Source organism: Cynocephalus volans, chromosome X, assembly GCF_027409185.1.
Source record: "Cynocephalus volans isolate mCynVol1 chromosome X, mCynVol1.pri, whole genome shotgun sequence".
In the NCBI taxonomy this organism is placed as follows: Eukaryota; Metazoa; Chordata; class Mammalia; order Dermoptera; family Cynocephalidae; genus Cynocephalus; species Cynocephalus volans.
This window is the reverse complement of record NC_084478.1, coordinates 110,266,329-110,290,692: the sequence shown is the minus strand read 5'-3', so window position 1 is coordinate 110,290,692 and position 24,364 is coordinate 110,266,329. Positions and strand designations below refer to the sequence as shown.

The window sequence follows — 24,364 nt, the reverse complement described above, 5'->3', positions numbered from 1 at the left end:
GTCCTGTCCTTTGAGGGAAGGAGAACAGGCTTTCTAATCATCCCTTCCAAGGTTTTTTTTTTTTTTCTTCTTGACACCCTAAGCACTTCAACTCTCTATCACCCATTTAAAAAGTAATACCGAGTTCACAGTGAGTTAAAGATTTATATTGTCTTTAACATTCTTCTGATAAATAGTATTGACAAGGCTTATTGTTCCTTTCGACTGAAGCACAATTTAAAGCACAGTGTGGTTTAAGGCTTACGGCAACTTCTTGGAATTCGCAAAATACGTTCAAGAGATAGAGACTGGGAAGAAACCCAGACCTCCTGACCCTCAATCCTGATAACTTGACCAATGACAATTATTTTAATCATCCACTTATCAATCGCATTGTAATTGCTAGGACGAAACGTAAGACACATCTGATAAGGTGACCAGAGGTGTGAATTAAATAAGGAAGGTGGCTATAGGGACATGTGGGGGCGGAGTGTTACAGGAAAACTCGTAATGGGATAGGGGTATGCTTGGTGAGTATGTGTGAGAGGAACAAAGGAGGCTAGTGTGGCTGGAGAAAAAAATCATTCATTCATTTCACAAATATTCAAGTATCCATTGAACCAGGGACTGCTCTGGGCACTTAGAATACATTAATGAGCAATGGACAAAGATTATTGCCCTCCTGGAATTTGTATTTTCCAGCACGGGAGACAAGACAATAAAAAACAAAGACAGCATATGAGTAAAATAAATTGTATCCCAAAGGTGGTAAATTCTGTTTAAGAGAAATAAAAACCAGATAGGGAAGAAGTGGAACCCGGAGTGAGAGGTGAGGATTGGACATGTAAACAAATATCCTGCAACTGATAGTACCATTATTAGATGGGTGGAAGTTTTCTCCTTTGTGCTTTGTCAGGCGTAAGTGTAAATGCTATGCTGGCTTCACTGCACAGAGGTCAGAACACACTTTTCCTGTCTTTGGTCTGGTCTCGATTCCCTTCTTAATACACCAGAGAACCAGGGACACCACAGCCTGATAGCCTTTTGTCATCGAGTGCCTACTCATTTTGAAGTTATCATCCCCTGCTACACGTCCACTAAATTTGGACTTTAGTTGTCTGGGCTTGAGACCCTGCCTGGTAGAAGCCCTGGCCAGGCAGTGCCCAGACCACAGGCAGTGACACTTTTCCCGGAAGATCTTAGCCGGTGGGGCAGGCACGTGCTCAGAATCTTTCCTCCAGCGCCGAGCTGAAGGGAACGCGGTTCCTCCTAGTATGAAGCTGATTGGTGGAGGCAGGTCAGGTGACTCGGGGTTAGCCAATGCAAGTCCTCTCCAGGATGCTTTAGCTTGGAGAAGAAACTGACGGTTAAGATGAGGGGGCCACCTAGACTGGGGACTTGTTTGTGACCAGCTCGTAAGAGGAAGAAAGGGACTCCAACTGCTGCGGTCCTGGACGTTTCCCAAGGTTTTTCTGATGCTTCTTCTTCCAATTAGGTTAATTACAACAATATCTTTTCTGTAAATTAAACCTATTTTGGCATAAGTTACCTAGGGTCAAGGTTTACGGATTAGTAGGAAAGGCAGTCCAGCTGTTCAGTGGTCCACTTTCTTTCCACCCTCTATGAGTCCTCACGTGTTAAGATTAGCTTCAATTGCATGGCTAATCAGTTCATGCGCGCTCTAAAATTCTTCAAAAAGCCATTCTCCTCTCCAAAAAGGTATGCTTCTCCTTTGCACCTTGGTTTTGTTTGTGGTGACTTTTGATATGTCAGGGTTTTAAATGTGAGATATTTCCCTTTCTATTGTATTTCATTTATTTTATGCTCAAAAACGATTTTCTCATCTGAAGAGTGAATAAATATTCAGCTGCATGTTGAAGATGACTGCTTTCATTTCTTTCTTATAATGGCCTCTCTAAAGCAATTTGATTTTGTAATTATAATAAACGATGTGATGATGTGAGTGTTTATCCATCTTTCTATCCATCCCCCTAACTTTGTTTCAAGTGGTTAAACTGTTAAACAGTGTGGTTTATAGATAACCATCCCTTTAGCCACTGATTTTGTCTGTTTTTCATTCTGTATTTTGAAATAATTTAGACTTACAGAACAGTTGCCGAAAAAATTGTACAGGGAGCCTTCACCCAGATTTCCCTAATGTTGACATCTTATATAGCCATCGAAAAATTACCAAAACTAAAACATTACTATCAATGTAATACTACGATATCTAATATATAGAATTTATTTGAATTTCACCAGTTATCACATAATGTCCTTTTCTATCCTAGGATCCCATTCAGGATACCTCGTTGTATTTGTCTGTCATTTCTGCCTACTCTGCTCCAGGCTGACAGTTCCTCAGTCTTCACTGGTCGTTCAGAAGCCTGACACTTTTGAAGATACCGGTCAGGTATTTTGTAGAATGTCTCTCAACTTGGGGTCATCTGATGTTTTCTTATGATTAGATTGAAGCTCTGCATTTGTGGCAAAAATACATGTTTTATTCTCCTCCCCTTCACCCCATTGGTGAGCGTGCGATTCCCACCCTAGTGTTGTGGGGGTGGCCAAACACATGGCACCCAACATTGGACAGATGAAATCCACAGCAGTTTATTAGTCACATCTACTCACAGCCTGGGAGAGGAGGACACCACAGGCCAGGCAGAGCCACACAGCATCACAGTCTGGAAGAAAGTGGACAAGCAGGGTCTGTAGGGCGCAGTATTGTAGTAAGAGGATTAAGTGCCCCTCGGTTCATGGGAGGATGACTGGCTTCTTTGGATAATTCTGTGGGCTGGGTGAGAACTGAAACCTGCTACTTAGGGATAAGTAAGCACTGTGCCCGGTCCACATGATAAGGAGGGTACTTTGGCTAAGGGACCTTTTTCTGTGGGAACACAACAGGGAGCAGAACCTGTGGGTAAGCCATAAACGGTCATCCCCTCTCTCCTAGATGTCAAGGCACACATATTATTAGGCCTTAATTTTAGGTCTTATATCACATTACTGCTAACATTATTTTGTTCCCTTCTCTGTGAATCATGTCAGGGGGTAGGTATATGATGCCCATATGTTGTATTACTACTAATGTCCACCTTGATTACTTGGTTAAAGTGGTGGCAGTTAGGCTGCTCCACCAGACCATTGCTATTTTCCCGTTTTTTAGTAATAGATAGGGTGTGGGAAATACTTTAAGGCTCCGAAAATACACTGTTTCTTCTCAGACTTTGACCCATTACTTTTGGAATCCATCTAGGTATCTTGCCTACAACAAATATGTTTCCTAATGGTAATTTTCTATTTTCCTCATTCTTACTACATGTATTCATTGGAATTCTTCTGTAAGGAAGAGCTGGTTTTTCCCCCCATTTATTTGTTCAATTTATGTACATCAGTATGGGCTCGTGAATAATTATGTTATACTATGAGTTATAATCAAATTATATTATTATTTACTTTGTTCCTCAAACTGTTCCAGCTTTGGCCATTGGGAGCGTTCTTTGGTTGGTTCTGTGGTCTTTCGATATGCCCCCATTATTTCTTGCACACTTCCTTATGTTCTGGCACAATAAGATGTTCACATCCATCTTGTGTTCTTTTGTTTGTTTGTTTGTTTCTTTGTTTTCCCCCACCGTACCTCTGGATTAAAACTATTTCTACAAGGAGCCCTGGTTCCTTTCCTTGGAGAATAACATTTAGAAACCTGTATTTCAGTGTATATTCATTGTTACCGAAATTTCATTGCTGCTAGGCTCTCTCCACGGACAGAGGTAGGAAATATATTGTATGCACATTCCCATGCTTATAGATACATCTATGTTTATTTCTGCATCTACCTATTTGTATAGATATTAAAAGCCAGGAACTCATACTGATATTTCTGATTCCAGTCCATTCTTCCCTTATCTGTAAATTCATTCTCTGACCTGGCTTTCATTATCTATGATGCGTTTACTTATTTGTTCATTCCTGGTGTGTGCACACATAGCTTCAGAATTGCTAACCAATACCCCTGTTGGAAACAGATTTACTAACTTGTATTTGTGTACAGTTCTTTTTTGTCTTCAGCCTTAGAAGATACTGTCAAAATATGGTTTTCCAAAGTTTCCTCACTTAAATATTTTCTTTCTCACTCCTTCAGTGTGGATAAATTAATCATTTGTAATACAGTTAGCTGACTTTGCTGCTACTTGTATTCGACTTTGCGTTTCCCTCCATATCCTGGTTGATTTTAATTGTTTATTTATATTTTGGATAGAAATGTTCCTATGATTCGGAGTCAGGCCTATACAGAAACAAAGTGTACTCAGAGAAGTATCGCTTCTTCCTCATTCCTTCTACCTCATTCCCATTCCCCATTTCTTGCTATTTCTTTCCCACCCTCCCCCATAGGATAACCAATTTCTTTACTTTCTGGTTCAACCTTTTCTGTATTTATTTTGCACCAATTCGCAGTACACACATGTTTTCTTATATTCCCTTCTTACGCAAAGGATAGCATACTATTCATATTTCTTTCCATTTTGCCTTTGTCATTTAACAGCCTTCCTGAAATCACCCCACACCGTGTCATACAGATTTTCACCATTCTTTTTCTTACAGCTACACTGGACTCCATTGCATGGCTGTACTATACTTTATTCAACCACTCATCTATATGTGGGCTTTTAATGTGTTTCCAGCATTTTGCAGCTACAAACAATGCTTCAGTGAATAACCTTGGGCACAAATAACTTTGTACTGGTGAAATGGATCTTCGAAGTATATGTCCAGTAGTGAGATTATTGGGCTAAAAGTTAGGTGCATATGTAGTTTCTTTAGGCATTTCCAGATTTCTCTTTGGAAGGGTCGTATTGGTTTTCATTTCCACTAGCAATGTTATGAGAATGACCGTTTCCACACAGACTCACTAACAGAATGTGTTGCCTCACTTTTTAAACTTTCGCCTATGTGTTAGGTGAGAAACGGTATCACGCTGTTGGTTTAATGTACGTTTTTGTCTGTTGGTGAGTAAGTTTTGACACATCATGTTTGAGGACTTTCTATATTTTTTTGCATGAATTGTCTGTTCATGTCTTTTCCTCATTTTTCGATCCAGTTTTTGGTCATTTTGTCGTTCAATATTTAAGAATTCTATATATGTATTTGGAATATTATCCATTTGTCTGAGGTATATGCTGCAAATACTTTATCCCAGTTTGCCAGTTGTGTTTTGATTTATTTATGATGTATTTTTTGCAACACTTTCTTTCGTTTTTATGTGGTCTAACTGGTTATTCATTTCTTTCATTGCCTCTGGAATTTGAATCATAGTTAGATGCCTTTCCCTACACCAAGGTTAAAGAAGAGCTCTGCCAGATTTTTTTCAAGAACTTGTATCGTTTCATTTTTTATGTTCAGATCCCTAATACGTGTGCAGTCTATTTTTGTGTATGGTGTATTGTATCAGTCCACTTTTATTTTTCCTAATGCCTCAATTGCTCCAACACTATTTAGTCAATGACCATCTTGGCCCTCATGATTTTACATGCCACCTTTATCATATGCTAATTTCCATATGTATTTGTACTTGGGTTGTATTTTTTGGTTTTCTCGCCTATTATTCCACTGAGCTATCTGTAATTTAAGGAAGTTTTCTCTGCCATCACATGCGGAATCAAAATCCCAGGTCTTCTTTACAATGTGAGCAAACTTTTCCTGTAAAGAGCCATATAGCAAATATTTTAAGTTTGTGGACCATAGTGTCTCTGTCATAACTACTCAACTTTGTCATTGCAGCACAGAAACATCTATAGATAAGATATAAATGAATGAGCATGGCTGTGTTCCAGTAAAACTTTATTTACAAAACCAACAACTGGACTGTATTTGACCCAATGGGCCACAGCTTACAGACCCCTGCTCTAGTGGATTCCTCAGATAGGGTTGAGGGGTGCAGAATCTCCTAAGTTCCTGTCTGTTGAAAACTGTTTTTCTATAAGCTGTGATATTTGAAGGGTCAGCCCTGCTGGATGTAAAATCTTTACTTCAGACTTTTTAAAAAAAATTTTATCATTACACAATGTAAACATTTTTTTTTTTTGTGGCCCTTTACCAATTCCTCCTTAACCTCTCCTCCCCCTCCCCCTTTCCCACCGCTGGTGTCCTCAGTTCTGTCCTCTCCTTTTGAGAGTTCAAGGAATTTTTGTGATTGTTGCATCATTCTTCTTTCCTTCCTTTTTTCAGCTGCCGCTTATCAGTGAGGACATGTGGTATTTCTCTTTCTGTAAGTCTGGCTTATTCCACTGAACATGATTTTCTCTAAGTTCATCTATGTTGCTGTGAATGGCACAATCTCACTCCTTTTTATGGCAGAGTTGTATTCCATTGTGTCTATATACCACATTTTCCTTACCCCGTCATCTGTCAGTAGACATTTAGTTTGCTTCTGACTCTTAGCTATTGTAAATAGAGCTGCGATAAACATGGGAGTGCAGGTATGCCTTCGACATGATGATTTCCATTCCTTTGGGTGTACACCCAACAGTGGGATTGCAGGATCATATGGCAGCTCTATCTGTAGTTGTGTGAGGAACCTCCATACTGTTTTCCGTAAGGGCTGCACTAAGTTATAGTCCCACCAACAGTGTAGGAGGGCCCTTCTTTCTCCACATCCTCTCCACTAATTGTTATTCTCTGTCTTTCTGATTCTGGCCAGTCTAACTGGTGTGAGGTGATATCTCAGTGTGGTTTTGATTTGCATTTCCCTGCTGCTTACTGATGTTGAGCATTCGCTTTTTCATCCGTAGGTTGGCCATTTGTGTATCTTCCTTTGAGAAATGCCTATCCAGCTCCTTTGCCCATTTTTTAGTTGGATTTGTTTGTTTGTTTGTTTGTTTGTTTGTTTTTACTGTTGTTTGCGTTCCTTGTATATTCTAGATATTAATCCCTTGTGGGATTCATAGTTTGTGAATATTTTCTCCCATTCTGTCGGTTGTCTTTTCACTCTGTTAATTGTTTCTTTGGCTGTGCAGAAGCTTTTTAGTCCATTTCTATTTTTATATTTTTATAAATATTCTGATCCGAGGTAGGTCTCATATCCTCAAATGCTTGTTTGAATATGATTAATTCTGTTTGAACTGTTCACTTAGTTTCTTTCGCTTTATGGTTGTTTGCTTTGTGAGAAGTTTTGTTTCCTCATCTTTTTTTAAGAATGTTTTTGTATGGAATTTTTTTCTTCCTTTTGTGTATTTGTATGATATTGGTTTGTTTTACAAAAATCCTACTTTAACGATGCCATTTTTGGTCGGGATAGCAAAGTCCAGGCCTTTGAGCCTTTTTCTTTGCTTGTCTTGGTGGCAGAGGGAGAAGTTTTGAGTGCTCTGATTCTGTGGTTCTCTCATGTCCTGCAAGAGCATTTTTCTTTTCCATTTTTGTTTTTCCCCCTTTTGTTTCTTTTCCCCACCATTACTAAATGCCAAAGGATGCTTCAGCCTTCCTCTTTGCCTTTTCTCTTCTTCTTCCATTTTTTTTTTTTTTTTTTTTTTTTGTGGTGGGCTGATATGGGGATCCAAACCCTTGACTTTGGTGTTATAACACTGTGAAGCTATTTTTAAGTCTTGTAAGTCTTCCCTACCTCTTCAAATGGCACATATTTTGAAGTCTCTTCTCTATAGACCCTGCTCTTATCTTCCAGGATATCTTTTTGGTATTTTCAGACTTATCATGGGCCTAGTCATTCTGGCCGTACTTTTAGATCAACTTTAAGCTTGCCATCTTTCTTCCTCAGTATCTCTTGCAGCTCTTCTTGGTCTGTCTTTGCTTGCCACTAAGCCCACTGATGAGCGTGTGACAGATCATGTGCTGGAATATCGTGCTTTTTCTCGTTTTACTCACAATTATTTTGAAGTTTTGTCATCTGTTTCTAAGTGATGATGAGTATGTGCTTTTGGACAGATTTACATTTGTTTTTTCTTGGTGATTTGCATCATTTTGGAAGGAAGTATTGAGAGGCAGGTAGATAGATGGTCAATGTTGTCTTCTGCTCACTTACCCCTGATTTCTACTGACATTTTATCTTATGCCAATATGTATATGTATGAAGGCATACACAAACGTAAACACTTACACACACACTCGAGTCTATTCCTATTCTATGTCTACAGTGGAGGTCTCCTGAGGTGGCTGCCTGATTCACCATCTACAAGGGTACTTCAAAAAGTTCATGGAAAAACAGAATTAAAAGATAATACGGATCTTTTCATGAACTGTCTGAAATACCCAAGTATTTATTCAATAAATATTTTGTCCACTGCTAACCTTGGTGGCAGATAAGGGACTGTGGATGTCTTCTCAGGATTTGTAAATATTCTTCACTCTGAAGCAGGTTCATAAAGATGGACAAAAACGCCCCAGCCACACTACTAGACCTTGCTGTACGAAGTCTGCTGAGTAATGAACGTGTAGCTATCCATGCCCTTGAAGAGCTCCCAAGAGTCATGTTCGCTCCGTTTTTCACTGCCGCCTTCTTGGGTGGTCATAAGAAGGTACTGAAGGCAATGGTGAGGATTTGGCCCTATCCCTGTCTCCACGTCGGGACATTGAGAGTACGGGAGTCACAATATGACAATTTCGAAGCTATGATTGACGGTCTACAGATCCTTCCTGCCCAGAACTCTTCTTCTTGGTAAGACTATGTATAATAGAGACATAGTGAGTCAGCAGGAGGGTATGAGACGGGCGTAGGAGATGGCCTAACAGTCTTTCAAAGGTAGTTAATGGTGAATGCTGAGGATCTCTGTGAGACTGTTGGTGGAACATTTGGGGTCACCTTAAGGACTCTAATGTCTTACAGAGTTGATTATGGAACAGAAGGGATTGAGGATACTATTAATAGATTTGCCTCCTGGGTATGATTACATGGAAAAAGGACATGGGCATTGAGACTGGGATCATCAGAAGAGAAGAAAAGATGGGGAAAAGAAAGAAAGGCGCTAAATTTTTATGGAAAAGGCTTTGTTGGTAAATGGTGTATGGAGTGAAGACCAGGGATAAAGGGATTTTGTTTCAGCTTCCCATCATTGATCCTGCTGGGTTGTATTAAAATCAGCTGCCTCTCAGATATTCTGTCTTCTCCTCTACTTACAGGGCGCCAAAACTGAGGATTCTAGATTTAAGGCAGAATCCAGGCTGCAGGACCACATGCTCTGAGATCAGGACCACATTCCCTTTCTGTTTTCGTTCATGTGTTCACTCTCAGCACTCTATCGTGAAAACAGAAGAAGCCCCACAAAGAGTTAGGTGCCCCGGAACTGTAAATTCAGAGTCTGAGCCTCAGTCATCCAGGGAACCTGTGGAATTATTAGTGAACATTTCCCTAGACGGTACCTGGAGAACAGGGCGATTTCTTTCTTTACTTCGAAATAAAGTAGAGCAGAGCTTTGGGTCCTTGCACCTCTGCTGCAGAGTTTTGCAATTTGATGGAAGGCTTGCCCACGAACACATCCTGCAGCTTCTGGATATGGGATGCATTGGTCACCTGAAAGTGGATGACATTTATCTGAGTCAAGTCACCACCCTTTTGGCTCAGATGACCCACCTCCACAGCCTTAGTATGTCTCACATCCGTTTTACATCTTGTGTGAGGAGAAGCTTTGGGACTTTTCTCACTCATCTTGGGCAGATGAACACCCTTCAGCAGATCCGTTTGCATTCCTGCCGCACGCATCCGCTTCAGGAACTGCTCAGGTGAGGAGCTGGGGAAAGACCTGGGTTCCCTGAACCACCCCGTTGTTAAGACAGGAGAGCAACCATTCTTGGATATTCCTAATCTCCTTGTAACCCATTCCTCCTTCCACCTCAATATGGGCACTGCTGGGTGTATGAAACTGGCCAGGCTAGAGAAACTAGAAAAGTAAGCTGTGATCATTCATTCAGTCAGTCAGTCAGTCGACCATGTGCAGACACCATGATAAGTCTGTAGATACATTGGTGAAAAAGACCCAGTCCTTCTCCCCTTGGAGTTTACAGCCTTTTAGGGAGGAAGGGGAGACGTTCAGATGGAGAAATGTTTTATGCTGTGGCACTGATGCACCTCATCATGGTCTGGCTAGAACAGTTAATACTGCCAGATCATTTTGCTCCTGTATTTTACCCAAGCGTTAGGCCCTGAGTAGAGTGCTTGTCATTTGGGTTTTGGTCAAAGGGAATCCTTAGTTGACTGCTTTCCCAGTTCCCTCCCCACCAAATAAGTAAACTAAATCCACCATTGATTTCATTGTAAGTACTAAGTGCATTAAATTTTTTTCCACTTAATCTTTCCCACAACTCTACATAATAGTTGCTATTGTGCATGTTTTAAAGATTTAAGAAACTGTATCTGAGAGTGGAAAAGTAATTTTCTTAGAGTCTGATTCCAAAGCCCACATTGTTAACTGCTGTTGCAACATATGTGCAAATTAGTTTATTCTAGAGCCATAGATACCTCTAACTCAGGACTCCTTGTCCTGGTCCAATCCTCATTGTGCAGAAATAACTTTCTTTTTTCTGTCTACAGATACCTGCCACCTCAGTTGGATGCATTGTATCTCTCTTTCTGTGGACTTTCTAACAGAGGCATCACTGTCCTGTCCCAGAGCCCTGCAGCCACCCATCTAAGATTGCTGAGTCTCAGCAACGTCGAGATATCCCGGGAACTTTCTGAGTCCTTCCAGACTCTGCTGGCAAGTGTCTCAGGCACCCTGGAGTATCTACAGATAACTAGTTGCCTGATAACTGATTCTACTCTCACTGCTGTCATTCCGGCCCTGAGCCGCTGTTCCCACCTCTGTGTCTTTAGCTTCGCCTCCAACCCCATTACAATGCGTGTGCTCACCAGTCTTCTGCAGCACTTAACAAACCTGACGGAGCTGAAGCGTGTAATTTATCCTGTCCCTGTCCATTGCTATGAACAATTGCATAATCCTCGCAGTTTGAACCGACAGAAGCTTTCTGAAGTGCAGGCCCAATTGAAGGCGATGCTGCAGGTGGTAAAGCGGAATGACATGCGCTGGACCAGTTCTCCTGAGTGATTTTCCTGGTACAAGGACTTGATTTAACACTGACGTGCGGCCATTAAAGCACGTAGTGTTCTCACCTGATGCCCAAGTTTTAGAGACACATATGTAAAATTTTATAGTTCCAGGAACCTCGCGTTAGGAAGATTCCATGTGTAACTGACCTCTATAAAAATAAAGAACTCTAAAGAAAACAGAGGGCTTTGAGAGGTCCTATGGGTCTCTTACCCATTGTCCTCCAAATCCTCCTCCTTGCTCCTGACCACAGTGTTGGGTATGTGACATTGGCTGACCTAGTCATGGTATACCATTTCCCTGTCCAGACTAATTGGTTCACTTACAGGTACTTGACACAAGTCAAAAGAGTTGAAACCTTTTCTTGATGATATTTTGGAATAGTTGGTGGTTATTGAAGCCAATAATTTTACCCTCCAAGGTCCTTTAAACTTCTCATATTTATGACGGCCTTAGGCTGCTTATGAGAAACTATTTGCATCTAAAAGGAAAAAAACCAAACCAAAACAAACAAGCCAAACCTATGTCCACTACCTACTGGTGTCTTTATCAGTCCGTTGCTACCTCCTTTCTTAGGTCTTAGAAACCTGTGGCTCAGTCGTTCCTTATATTACACCCATTCACCAAGGATCTCTTATTAGTTCAGTACTGTTCCAGGTGCTAAGAATAAAAAGGCAAATAAGACAAAGCCCCTACTTCCAGCCACTCAGAATACAGCTGTTCCTATGATTTGTCTGTTCCCCTACTCTTTCTTAGGGCGTTTGGGAAAGTTATTTAAACCCCCTGTACCCCAGGTTTTTTTTTTTTTTTTTCCACACACTCTGTTCAATCCACGCTGGCCTCTTTATGCTGTTGGATAGCTCCTCAACACTCAGGTCATGGCTTTAATGTTACCTCCTCGGAGAGGTTTTCTCTTACTTCCCTTTACTTATTGTACTTCCCTTACTTCCTTTGCTTCCCTTACTTTACCATGTTGTAGCTCTCTCTCAATGTACCATGTATGTTCCCTTCATGGTACCCATCGTTCCATATGCATTTGCTCCCTCTGCTCTTACAGCAATAATTTGTGCATATCGTTTACCCGTTGAAGTGAAAGCACTGCACTTCAAAGACTTAGTAAGAGAATAGAATGTTAAAATAACTAATTAAATACCTGTTTGTATGATGACACATTAAAATGGTAAAACATTGCATTTCAACGACTTAGTAAGAAAAAGATGTAATATTAATTAATAACTTTTTCTAATCGTTTACATGCTGAAATGCCAACAGACTGAATGTCAATGAGTCAGTAACAAAAATGAATGAAAAGTTACTAATTAAAAATTAATGTACAGCGTTCCCTGTTGAAATGAAATCAGACCACAATTTAAAGACTTAGTAAGAAACAAGTTGCAAGGTAGTTAATGTGTTTATACTGTTTCCATGTTAAAATGATAACATACTGCTTTTCAGACTCAGTTAAAAAAATAATTAAAATTAAATAATTTTGTTCTTGTTGGTTACATGTTGGAATAACATACTGTATTACAAAGACTTAGAGAAAAGAATGTAAAAAATAATAATTAATAAAAATAGTTAATAATGTTTTTATTGCTTTCATTGTGTAATGACAACATACTGCATTTCCAACTTAGAAAGTAAAACATGTTAAAATAACCAAAACAGAATTTGTATGTGTTTTTTTCTTGGTGGAATAACAGATGTGGTTTTAGTTTGCATTTCCCTGATGACAAGTGATGTTGGGCATTTTTTCATGTATCTGTTGGCCATTTGTGGGTCTTCCTTTGAAAAATGCCTATTCAGCTCCTTTGCCCATTTTTTAATTGGGTTACTTGTTTTTCCGTTGCAAAGTTGTTTGAGTTCATTGTGTATTCTGGATATTGATCCTTTGTCCAATGTATATTTTGCAAATGTTTTCTCCCACTATGTTGGTTGTCTTTAACTCTGTTAATCGTTTCTTTTGCTGTGCAGAGCCTTTTTAGTTTGATATAATCCCACTTGTTTATTTTTCCTTTGGTAGCCCATGCTTTGGGGGTTGTATTCACGACGTCAGTGCCCAGTCCCACTTCCTGGAGTGCTTCTCCTATGTTTTCTTTAAGTAGTCTTATTGTTTCAGGGTGTATATTTAATTCTTTAATCCATTTTGAGTTGATATTGGTATATGATGAGAGATATGGGTCTAGTTTCGTTCTCCGGCATATGGATATCCAGTTATCCCAGCACCATTTGCTGAAGAGGCAGTCTCTTCCCGAATGTATAGGCTTGGTGTCTTTGTCAAAGATCAGATGGCTGTAGGTGGGTGGGTTGATTTCCGGATTCTCTATTCTATTCCATTGATCACTCTGTCTGTTTTTATGCCAGTCCCATGCTGTTTTGGTTATTATAGCTTTGTATTATTGCTTGAAGTCAGGTAGTGTTATGACTCCAGCTTTATTTATATCTTTCTTTCTTTCTTTCTCTTTCTTTCTTTCTTTCTTTCTTTCTTTCTTTCTTTCTTTCTTTCTTTCTTTCTTTCTTTCTTTCTTTCTTTCTTTCTTTCTTTCTTTCTTTCCTTCCCTCCTTCCTTCCTTTCTTCCTTCCCTCCTTCCTTCCTTCCCTCCTTCCTTCCTTCCTTCCTTCCTTCCTTCCTTCCTTCCTTCCTTCCTTCCTTCCTTCCTTCCTTCCTTCCTTCCTTCCTTCCTTCTTTCTTTCCTTTTGCTCAGAATTGCTTTGACTATGAATGGTCTTTTGTTATTCCGTATAAATGTCTAGATAGCTTTTTCCTTTTCTGAGAAAAATGTAATTGGAATTTTCGTGGGGATTGCATTGAATTTGTATAGCACTTTGGGTAGTATGGACATTTGCACAATGTTGATTCTTCCAATCCAAGTGCATGGGATATCTTTCCATCTTCTTGTGTCCTCTTTAATTTCTCTCAACAGTGCTTTGTAATTCTCAGTATAGAGCTTTTTCACATCCTTGGTTAACTCTATTCCTAAGTATTTTATTTTGGGGGTGGCTATCGTAAATGGGCAAGCTTTCTTGATTTCTCTTTCTGCATGTTCACTACTGGAGAATAGAAATGCTACCGATTTTTCTGTGTTGATTTTGTATCCTGCAACTTTGCTGAAATCATTTATCAACTCCAAGAGTTTTTTTGTAGAGGCTTTAGGCTGTTTCATGTCATCTGCAAACAGGGACAGTTTGACTTCATCTTTTCCAATCTGGATGCCCTTTATTTCCTTCTCTTCTCTGATTGATCTGGCTAGTACTTCCAACACTATGTTCAATAGGAGAGGTGAGAGTGGGCATCCTTGTCTAGTTCCTGTTCTTAAGGGAAAGCTTTTCCCCATTCAGAATGATATTGGCAGTGGGTTTATCATAAATGGCTTTAATTATGTTGAGATACTTTCCGTCTCTACCTAAATCGTAGAGAGTCTTTATCACGAACGAGTGTTGAATTTTGTCAAATGCTTTTTCAGCATCAATAGAGATGATCATATGGTCCTCGTGTTTGATTTGGTTGATGTGGTGTATCACATTTATTGCTTTGCATATGTTGAACCAACCTTGCATCCCTGGGACGAATCCCACTTGATCACGTTGTATAATTTTGCGTATGTGCTGCTGTACTCTGTTAGCTAGTATTTTATGGAGGATTTTTGCATCTATATTCATCAAGGATATTGGTCTGCAGTTTTCTTTTCTTATTATATCTTTGTCTGGTTTTGGTATCAGGGTGATGTTTGCTTCATAGAATGAGTTTGGGAGAATTGCCTCTGTTTCAACCTTTTGGAATAGTTTGTAGAGAACTGGTGTCAATTGCTCTTTGAATATTTGGTAGAATTCTGCAGTGAACCCATCTGGTCCTGGGCTTTTCTTTGTTGGGAGCCTTCTGATAACAGCTTCAATCTCTTTTAGTGTTATTGGTCTGTTCAGATTTTCTACATCATCATGGCTCAGTTTTGGCAGTTTGCGTGGGTCCCGAAATTTAGCCATTTCCTCCAGATTTTCAAATTTGTTGGCATATAGTGGTTTATAGTAGTCAATAATGATTTCTTGTATTTCTGCAGTATCAGTTGTAATACCACCTTTTTCATTTCTAATTTTTGTTATTTGGGGCTTCTGTCATCTCCTTTTAGTTAGCCATGCTAGTGGTTTGTCAATTTTATTTATCTTTTCAAAAAACCAACTTTTTGTTTCATGGATCTTTTGTATCATTTTTCAGATTTCTATTTCATTTAGTTCTCCTCTGATCTTAATGATTTCTGTCCATCTGCTAAATCTGGGTTTGGATGGTTCTTGTTTTTCTAGTTCTTTAAGTTGAAGTATTCGATTGTTTACTTGCCATCTTTCCATTCTTCTGAAGTAAGCATTTAATGTGAGAAATTTCCCAGTTAGTACTGCTTTTGCAGTATCCCACAGGTTTTGGTATGATGTATCATTGTTTTGATTAGTTTCAATAAATTTTTGATTTCCTGTTTGATTTCTTCTTGGACCCATATGTCATTAAGTAGAATGCTCTTTAATTTCCATGTGTTTGTATTGTTTCCAGAATTTCGTTTGTTATTGATTTCTAGTTTTAATCCATTGTGATCTGAAAAAATACATGGGATAATTCCAATTTTTTTGAATTTGCTGAGACTTGATTGTGACCTAACATGTGATCTATCCTGGAGACTGATCCATGTGCTGATGAGGAGAATGAATATTCTGATGTTTCTGGATGGAATGTTCTGTAGATATCTGCCAAGTCCAATTGGTCTAGAGTGTTGTTTAGATCTTGTGTTTCTCTGCTGATTCTTTGCCTAGATGATCTGCCCAATATTGATAGTAGGGTGCTCAGGTCCCCTGCTGTTATGGTATTATTGTCTATCTCCTTCTTTAGGCCAATTAGAGTTTGCTTTATAAATCTGGCTGCTCCAACATTGGGTGCATATATAGTTATGATTGTTATGTCTTCTTGATGGATGAATCCTTTTATCCTTATGTAGTGGCCCTCTTTATCTCTTTTTATGGTTTTTAGTTTAAAGTCTATTTTATCAGATATAAGAATAGCTACTCTGGCTCATGTTTCATTTCTATTTGCATGGTATATCTTTTTCCATCCTTTCACTCTCAGTCTATGTGTGTCTTTATGGGTGAGGTGAGTCTCTTGAAGGCAGCAAACAGTTGGGTCCATACTTTTACTCCAGTCAGTCAGTCTCTGTCTTTTGAGTGAGGAATTTAATCCTTTTACATTAAGAGTTGTTATTGAAAAGTGTTCATTTACTCCTAGCATTTTATTGATTTTTGTTTGGATGTCTTAAGTGTCTTTTGTTCATTTCTTTCTGATTTAATGTTTGTCTTCTGTTTTTGTTGGTTTCCTGGGTTGTAGATTAACTTTTTTTTCCCTCATTGTTAGCATTTTTATTTAACTAGTGGGTTTTGAATTTTCCTGAGTTTTTATGGCAGTGGCAGTTATTATTCAGGTACCAAAAATGAAAGACAGTGTCTTTTGCAAAGTAGAAGTTTTCAATTTTAATGAAGTCCAAGTTATTAAAGACTTCTTTCATAGATTGTGCCTTCGGCGTTATATATAAAAACCCCAAATCATCTGGGTTTTCTCCTATGTTCTATAACTTGCCTTTTGATGGGTCTGTGATCCAGTTTGAGCTATTATTTACAAAGACTTAACGGGTCTGTGTCTAGATTCAGGTTGTTGCATTTGGGTGTGCAGTTGTTTCAGCACCATTTGTTTTAGAGACTATCTTTTCTCCATTGCATTGCCTTTGTCCCTTTTTCAAAGTTCAGTTGACTATATTTGTGTGGATCTGTTTCTGGCCTATCAATTATATTCCAATGCTTGATCTGCTTATTCTTTCACCGGTACCACAGTGTCTGGAACACCGTTGCTTTAAAGTGAGTCTTGACATTGGGTAGTGTCAGTCATTTGACTTTCTTCTTCCTCTTCAGTATGGTATTGGGTATTCTGGGTCTTTGCTTCTCCATGTAAGCATTAGAATCCATTTGATCATATTCACAAAATAACTTGCTTTGGTGGTGATGAATCTATAGATCCAGTTGGGAAGAACTGATATCCTGACAACATCTTGAGTTTGTACCCAAAAACACAGAATATGTCATTTATTCAGTTCTTTGACTTCTTTCTTTGGAGTTTTGTAGATTTCCTCTTACAGATCTTATGGGTGTGCATGTGTGCGTGTGCGTGTGCGTGTGTGTCTGTGTGTGTGTGTGTGTGTGTGTGTGTGTGTGTGTGAGAGTGTCAGTATAAGTGTGTATATCTAGGTGATCCCTAAGTCTTTTGCATTGTGGGGTGCTAATGTAAATTATATTGTGTTTTTAATTTCTAATTCCAAATGTTCGTTTCTGGTATGAAGGAGAACGATTAACTTCTTTATATTAACCTTGTAACCTGCAACCTTGATTTAATTGCTTATTAGTTCCACGAGCATTTTTTAAATATGTTTATTTATTCCTTCTGATTTTCTACACAGACAAACATGTCATCTCTGAGCAAAGACAGTTTTATTTTTTCCCTCCCAATCCGTATACTTTTTATGTCCCTTTCTTGTGATATTGTGTTAGCCAGGATATCTAGTATGATGATGAAAAAAATTGGCGAGCAGGAACATCTTTGTTTTGTTCCTCATCTTAGCAGGAAAGCTTCCAGTTTTTAACCATTAGGTATGATGTTAGCTGTAGGGGTTTTGTACATGTACCCCTCTATTCCAAGTTTGGTTTTTGTTTTTTTGGTTTTTTATTTTAAATCAACTTTATTGAGTCATAATCTATACATAAAATGTGTCCATTGTAAAACTGTAATTTGAGGAGTTTTGTTTTGTTTTGTGTTTTTACCCCACCCAATTATGCCCCAACTTTCCTCCCCATCTCCCCACCCCCACCCCCACTCCACTTTGTGGCCTTAGGAATGTTCCCTCCATCTGTAAGACCAGCACACTATTGTGGTCTTTCTTTCCTTCTTTCCTTCTCTCTTAGCTCCCACATATGAGTGAACACATGTGGTATGTGTTCATATCCCTATGTGCTTTGCTTATTTCAGTCAAAATAAGTTACTCCAGTTTCATCCATGTTGTTGCTATTGGGAGTGTTTCATTCTTTTTTACGTCAGGGTAGTATTCCACAGTGTATATATACCCCAGTTTCCTGACCAGTCATCCATTGATGGACATTTCCTTTTGCTCCATATCTTGGCTGTTGCAAACAGAGGTGCTCTGAGGTTTTTCTTTCTTTTTTTTAAAGTCATGAGTGGCTGTTGGATTTTCTCTAATGTTTTTTTTGCATCCATTGATATGATCGTGTGGTTTTCCTTCAACAGCCTGTTGTGGTAGATTACATTAATTGATTTTCAAATGTCACATCAGCCTTGCATACCTGGAATAAATTCCACTTGGTCTGGGTGTAGAATTATTTTTACACATTGGTGGATTTGATTTGCCAGTATTTTGTTGAGGATGTTTGCATCTATGTTCACGAGAGATATTGGTATGTAGTTTTATTTTCTTTTAATGTCTTTGCCTGGTTTTGGTATTTAATGCTGGCTACATAGAATGAGTCAGGAAGGACAGATTAAGCATCCCTAATCCAAAAAATTCAAACCCCAAATGCACCAAAACCTAAAACTTTTTGAGTGCTGACATGACACTCAAAGCAAGTGCTCACTGGAGCATTCCAGATTTTGGATTTTTGAATTAGGGATGTTCAAATTGTATGTGTTCTGCAAATATTCCAAAATATGAAAAAAGAAATCCCAAATCCAAAACACTTCTGGCCCCAAGCATTTTGGATAAAAGATACTCAATCTCTATTCCCTCTGCTTCTTCTATCGTCTGGAAGAGATTGTACAGAATTGGTATAATTTCTTCTATGTTTGGCAGAATACACAATTGAACCCATCTGGGCCTGGTGCTTTCTGCTTCAGAAGGTTATTAATTATAGATTCATTTGAAATAAATGTAGGCTTATTAAGATTGTCTATTCATAATGGATTTTAAGTTGTGAAATAGACGGGTTTATGATCTTTTATTGTTTTGTGTTTTGTGTATTTAATTGCTTGATTGAGATATATTTACAAATTTAAATTGTACAATTTAGTGGCTTTTAGGGTATTCACATATATGTGCAATGACCACCCTAGTCAATTTTAGAATATTTTTATTCCCTCAAAAAGAAATCTCTTACCTTTGAGCAATCGCCTCCTATACTCCCATTCCACAAGCCTTAAGCAACTACTGATCTACATCGTCTTGTTAGATTTCCCTATGTGGGACATTTTGTTAGAACAAAATCATATAATACATGATCTTTTGCGACTGGCGTCTTTCACTTAGCATGGTGTTTTCAAAGTTGATCCATGAATAATATTCAATACATATACCACACTTGGTTTATCTGTTAGTTGATGAATGTTGGGATTATTTCCACTTTTGGCTATAATGACTAATGCTGCTATAAATATCCAACTATAATTTTTGTGTGAGCATGTGTTTTCCTTTCTCTTAGGTATAAACATAGAGTGGAATTGTTGGGTCATATGGCAACTCTGTGTTTTTTTCTTTTAGGAAGTTCCATACAGTTGTTCAAAGCGACCAGCAGTGTTTGAGCGTTCTGATTTCCCCACATCCCTGCCAGTACTTGGTATTAAACGATGTTTTCATTTCAGCCACCATGTTGGGTTTGAAGTGGTATCTTATTGTTTTTCATTTGAATTTTCTCAGTGATTAATGATGTTGACCATCTTTTCATACGATTATTGCCTAGTTTTATATCTTCTTCAGAGTAATGTCAATTCAGATCATTTGCCCATTTTTTAATAGTTATTCATCCTTTTATTCTTCACATATTCTAGGTACAAGTCCCTTATAAGATATATGTCTTGTAAATATTTTTCCCATTGTGTAGATTGTATTTTCACTTTATTGACGGTGTTCTTTGAGAGCATGAACCTTTTCAATGTTGGTAAAGTCCTAATTATCTATTTTTTCATTTGTTGCTCATGTTTTTGTTGTCACCATCTGAGAATCCTTTGACAAATCTGAAGTCACAAAGATTTATTCTTATATTTTCTTATAAGAATTTATAGCTTTAGCTCTTACATTTAGTTTTTTATCCATTTGGTGTTAATTTTTTTATATGATGTGAAGTAAAGTTGCAAGTTCATTTTCTTCCTTGTGGCTTTCTAATTGTCCCTAAAAAATTTGTAAAAAAGAATATTCTTTTTCACCACTGAATGGCCTTGGAACCCTTGTCAAATATCAACTGGCTGTATATACTTGTTTTTTTTTTTCTGCCCTCTCAGCTCCATTTCATTGATTTATATGCATATCCCTATGGTCGAACCACAGTTTCTTGATTACTGTTGCTTTGTGTTAAGTTTTGAAGTAGGGAACTGCAAATCTTCCTGCTCTGTGCTTTCTCAAGATTATTCTGGCTAATCTGGGTCTCTTGCAATTATGTATGCATTTTAAAATAAGCTTGTCAATTTCTACAGAAAAATCTGCTGGGTTTGTGATAGATATTGCATTGAATCTGGAGGTTGACTTGGGGGGTATTGCCATCTTAATAATTTGTCTTCTGATCCATGATCACAGGATGTTTTACCATCTACTTAGATCTTGTTTAATTTCTTTCAAAAATCTTTTATGGTTTTCAGATGTAAAGTTTGCAACCCTTTTGTTAAATTTACTTGTAAACATTTTCCTCTTTTTGGTGCAATTGTAAATGGACTTATTTTCTTAATTTTTATTTTTAAGTATAGTATTTAGAAATCAAGTGTTTAGAGAGACAAATGATTGTTGTATACTGATCTCGTATCTGCCTATTTTGCTGAGCTTGTTTATTAGTTCTAACGGTTTTTTAGTGGATTTCTTCAGATTTTTTATGTACAAGTTTACGTCATCTTTAGATAGAGACAGTTTTACTACTTCCCTTCCATTCCTGATGGCTCTTCTTTTTTTCTTTCTTTCTTTTTTTTTTAAATTTTAACTTATCAATATTCAGTGTAGTTGATTTTCATGTCCCTTTATCAATTCCTCCTTTTCCCTCTTCCCGCTTCCCCCTCAATCAACATCATATCTGTTCACATGTCCTAAGATGTTTAAGGAATTGTTGATTGTTGTACACTCTTCCCCACCACCCTCCCTCCCATTGATTTGTTTTTATATTTATGGATTTATTTTTATTAACTCCTACAAATAAGTGACAATATGCAGCATTTCTCTTTCTTTGCCTGGCTTATTTCACTTAATATAATTTTCTCTAAGTCAATCCATGGTGCTGTGAATGGTAGTATTTCATTTTTTTTTAATAGCAGAGTAGTATTCCACTGTGTAGGTATGCCACATTTTCCTTATCCACTTGTCCGACGATGGGCATTTAGGCTTGTTCCAACTCTTGGCTATTGTAAATAGCACTGCAATAAACATGAGGGTATAGGTATCCTTTGAACATGATGATTTCCACTCCTCTGGGTATATTCCCAGCAGTGGAATAGCTGGGTCATATGGTAGATCTATCTGTAATTGTTTGAGGAATCTCCATACCATTTTCCATAAAGGCTGCACCATTTCACAGTCCCACCAACAGTGTGAGAGTGTTCCTTTTTCTCTGCAACCTCATCAGGATTTATCATTCTCACTCTGGATATTAGCCACCCTAACTGGAATGAGATGATATCTCAAGGTGGTTTGGATTTGCATTTCCCAAATGCTGAGTGATGTTGAGTATATTTCTTGTGAGAGTGGCCTACTAGCAATAAATTTTCTCAGTTTTCGTTTTTTGTGGGAATGTCTTTATTTCACCTTCATTTTTGAGATAGTTTTTCTGGATGTAGTATTATGTGGGTGTAATGTGAGGTTATATAACCAGTAAAACTGGTATAGGTAATTTAAAACACTTAGATCAACTAGGCTCCACCTGAGAATACAAATTCAAAAAATAAAATGTATATTTTTATTATATTCTACATTATCATCAGAGAGAAGACAAATACCTGTTCTTATTCGCCTAAGGATTCACATACGCAAGGATTCTTATTAAAAATGCTTCTGAGGTGAAGTTTATTTGAGAAGGGTTGTTGTTTGAGTGTGTGCTTATGTGTGTATTTATATGTGTGTGTATAGTGGAAGATCAAGCTCTTCTCTGGGAATTCCTGTGTTCCCTTTTGTGAGAATTATGTAAGCATTTTCAGGTGTAATAAATTAAACCGACTACAATATGAATTTGTATGTAAGAAAATTTATTAAATTTATAAATTTTATTATAAAAATTTACCAAATTTATTAAACCCTTTCAGGTGCAGAAAAAATATTATACCTTCATAGCCTTAGGAAAAAATACTTTTTCACTTTCTCACCCATAGACATACAGAGAACTTTGAACTTCAGTTCTACAATCTGAGCAAGGAGTCAAATGCAAATACAGACACAAGTACATATGCAAACAAGCCTTGTGGGGAAAAAAAGGTGAATCATTGTATGGAGATGACTGAGAACGGGTACTGGGTCACTTTAATCATTTTATTTGGAGTTTTCTCCATTCTTCAGGTAATCGTGTCCTTTCCCATTCACTTTGGAATTCCCTCACCCCAAACCACTGAATTAATTAAACAAAAGATACATTTCCAACACACTATTTCACATTCTGAAGGTATCACAGGGTTTCTCTGTTGAGCCTTGTTAGCAAAGCTAGAAAAACAATCACTGAACCGAGAGAGAAGTTTACCAGTCTCTTCCCTGGAGATGAAAATTTTATTCATGAATTCCATCAGAAAACCAGACCAGGCCTTTCAGAATCCAACTTGAATAAAAAAACTTGAATAAGCCAAACTTACCAGTTTGCAGCCAGTGTTTTGTCACCACTGAGAAAAACAGTCAAAAAAAATATGTATATATATATGTGCCTGAGAGCGTTGAGTAGGCACCATACTCGGAAACATGAAAGCATAGAAATTGAATTTAGTCCTCTACATCTTGCTGAGAATGCCTCATGAGTCATAATAGCTCAGGAATCAGGGAGTTCAGGGAGAAGTGCAAACAATCACAAAGGCAAGCTGCTCATTAAATTTACTAATCAAGTAACTGCTCTCCAATTCAGTGGATGATCAAGAGATGAGCAGATCTTGGTAGGTCCACGAGAGACATCAAACTATAATTTAAAAAAAATCAGTGTCCCAGAGACCTCCAGTTCTGGCCAAGCTAGAGTATGTCCACTCCTCCTAGGTGGTCCCTCTACGTCAAAACACTCTGGATACAACAGAGCAGACAAGCAAATGGAACTCCAGAGTGTGGGAAAGAGGAGGCAGACCAGCTAGTGCACTCAAGACTTGAGTAAGGACACAGCAGTGATTTCTTTTGTTTTTCTTATCTCCTACCAAATGTCCCAGACAGGGCACTACGGAAGTCTCCAACCAAGAACCACCAACACTCACAGACATGAACCTCTAAGTAAAGCCCATTCCCTTACACAAAACAAAAACAAAAGCAAAGACAGAAAAAGGGTGTTCTAAAAACCAAAAACCCTGTTTTTGGCAAATATCCCTCCTCCACTGCAGACAAACTCCAGTGGAAAGCCTCAGCTCTAACTCCTGAGGTTTTAGAGACCAAAAGGGAAGCTGATCTTCTGCCCTAACCAGCCTCTCTGACGCCAGTGGTGATGATCCCATTCCCCTGTCAGGGTATTGTCAGTGAGGTCCAGCAACAAGCTGAGCCTTTACCTCCACCCAACATCAATGATCCTGAACAAGGCAGTGCAAGTTGGGACTAGTATGCATTCCATTTATCCCCATCTCTGGTGTCAGTGATGGCCAGTAGAAAGTTGAACCTCCACACCCATCCAACATCAATGAGGTGGTATGAGGTGGGGCTAGTCAACACTCCACCTTCCCTCTTACCACTCCTGTGTGAGCTAGGCCTGATTCAGAGCTGAGCTTCTTTCTTCCTCCACCTCTCATCAGGGTGGAATGAGGTGACAGCAGGCAGGGTAGGTTGACACTCTGCTTTCCCCCTTCTTCCCCTGATGTCCTCAGAGACCAGTGGGGAACTAGGTTTCTGACTCGCACCCTATAGCAACAAATTATTGAGTCAGCAACCCAGTTCCCCCTTTCCGAGTGCCAGCAGGACCTGTGGAGATGGAGCTTACGTTCCCTACGTTGAGGCAACCAATGTGTTGTGAATTGGTGCCCCTCTTTCATTGGAAAGATGTCACTGCAACTGGGGTAACAGTTCATCTCTCACCCTAGCCAACTGCAAAGAGGTAAGGAAACTCAGAAATCCATTTTTTCAGTGTGGTATCAGAACACAAATCTCTGTGTTACACCAAAGACTCACGCCAAA

The 24,364-nt window shown here is 38.5% G+C and overlaps 1 protein-coding gene across 1 annotated transcript; it reads left to right on the top strand.

Annotated features, from left to right (window-relative positions):
* The first annotated feature begins 8,357 nt into the window (after positions 1-8,357).
* On the top strand, positions 8,358-11,030 carry LOC134368174 (melanoma antigen preferentially expressed in tumors-like). Its single transcript, XM_063084719.1, has 3 exons — positions 8,358-8,647; positions 9,109-9,708; positions 10,517-11,030. The coding sequence occupies exons 1-3, from the start codon at positions 8,358-8,360 to the stop codon at positions 11,028-11,030; spliced, it is 1,404 nt and encodes a 467-aa protein (XP_062940789.1).
* Positions 11,031-24,364: the final 13,334 nt, after the last annotated feature.

What these genes read in the sequence shown, in the direction of transcription:
- LOC134368174 (XM_063084719.1), top strand. Translation starts at nt 8,358, where the DNA reads ATGGACAAAAACGCCCCAGCCACACTACTAGACCTTGCTGTACGAAGT. An exon ending in GCCCAGAACTCTTCTTCTTG is followed by an intron (nt 8,648 to 9,108) that starts GTAAGACTATGT and finishes CTCTACTTACAG; the next exon opens with GGCGCCAAAACTGAGGATTC. An exon ending in CCGCTTCAGGAACTGCTCAG is followed by an intron (nt 9,709 to 10,516) that starts GTGAGGAGCTGG and finishes TTCTGTCTACAG; the next exon opens with ATACCTGCCACCTCAGTTGG.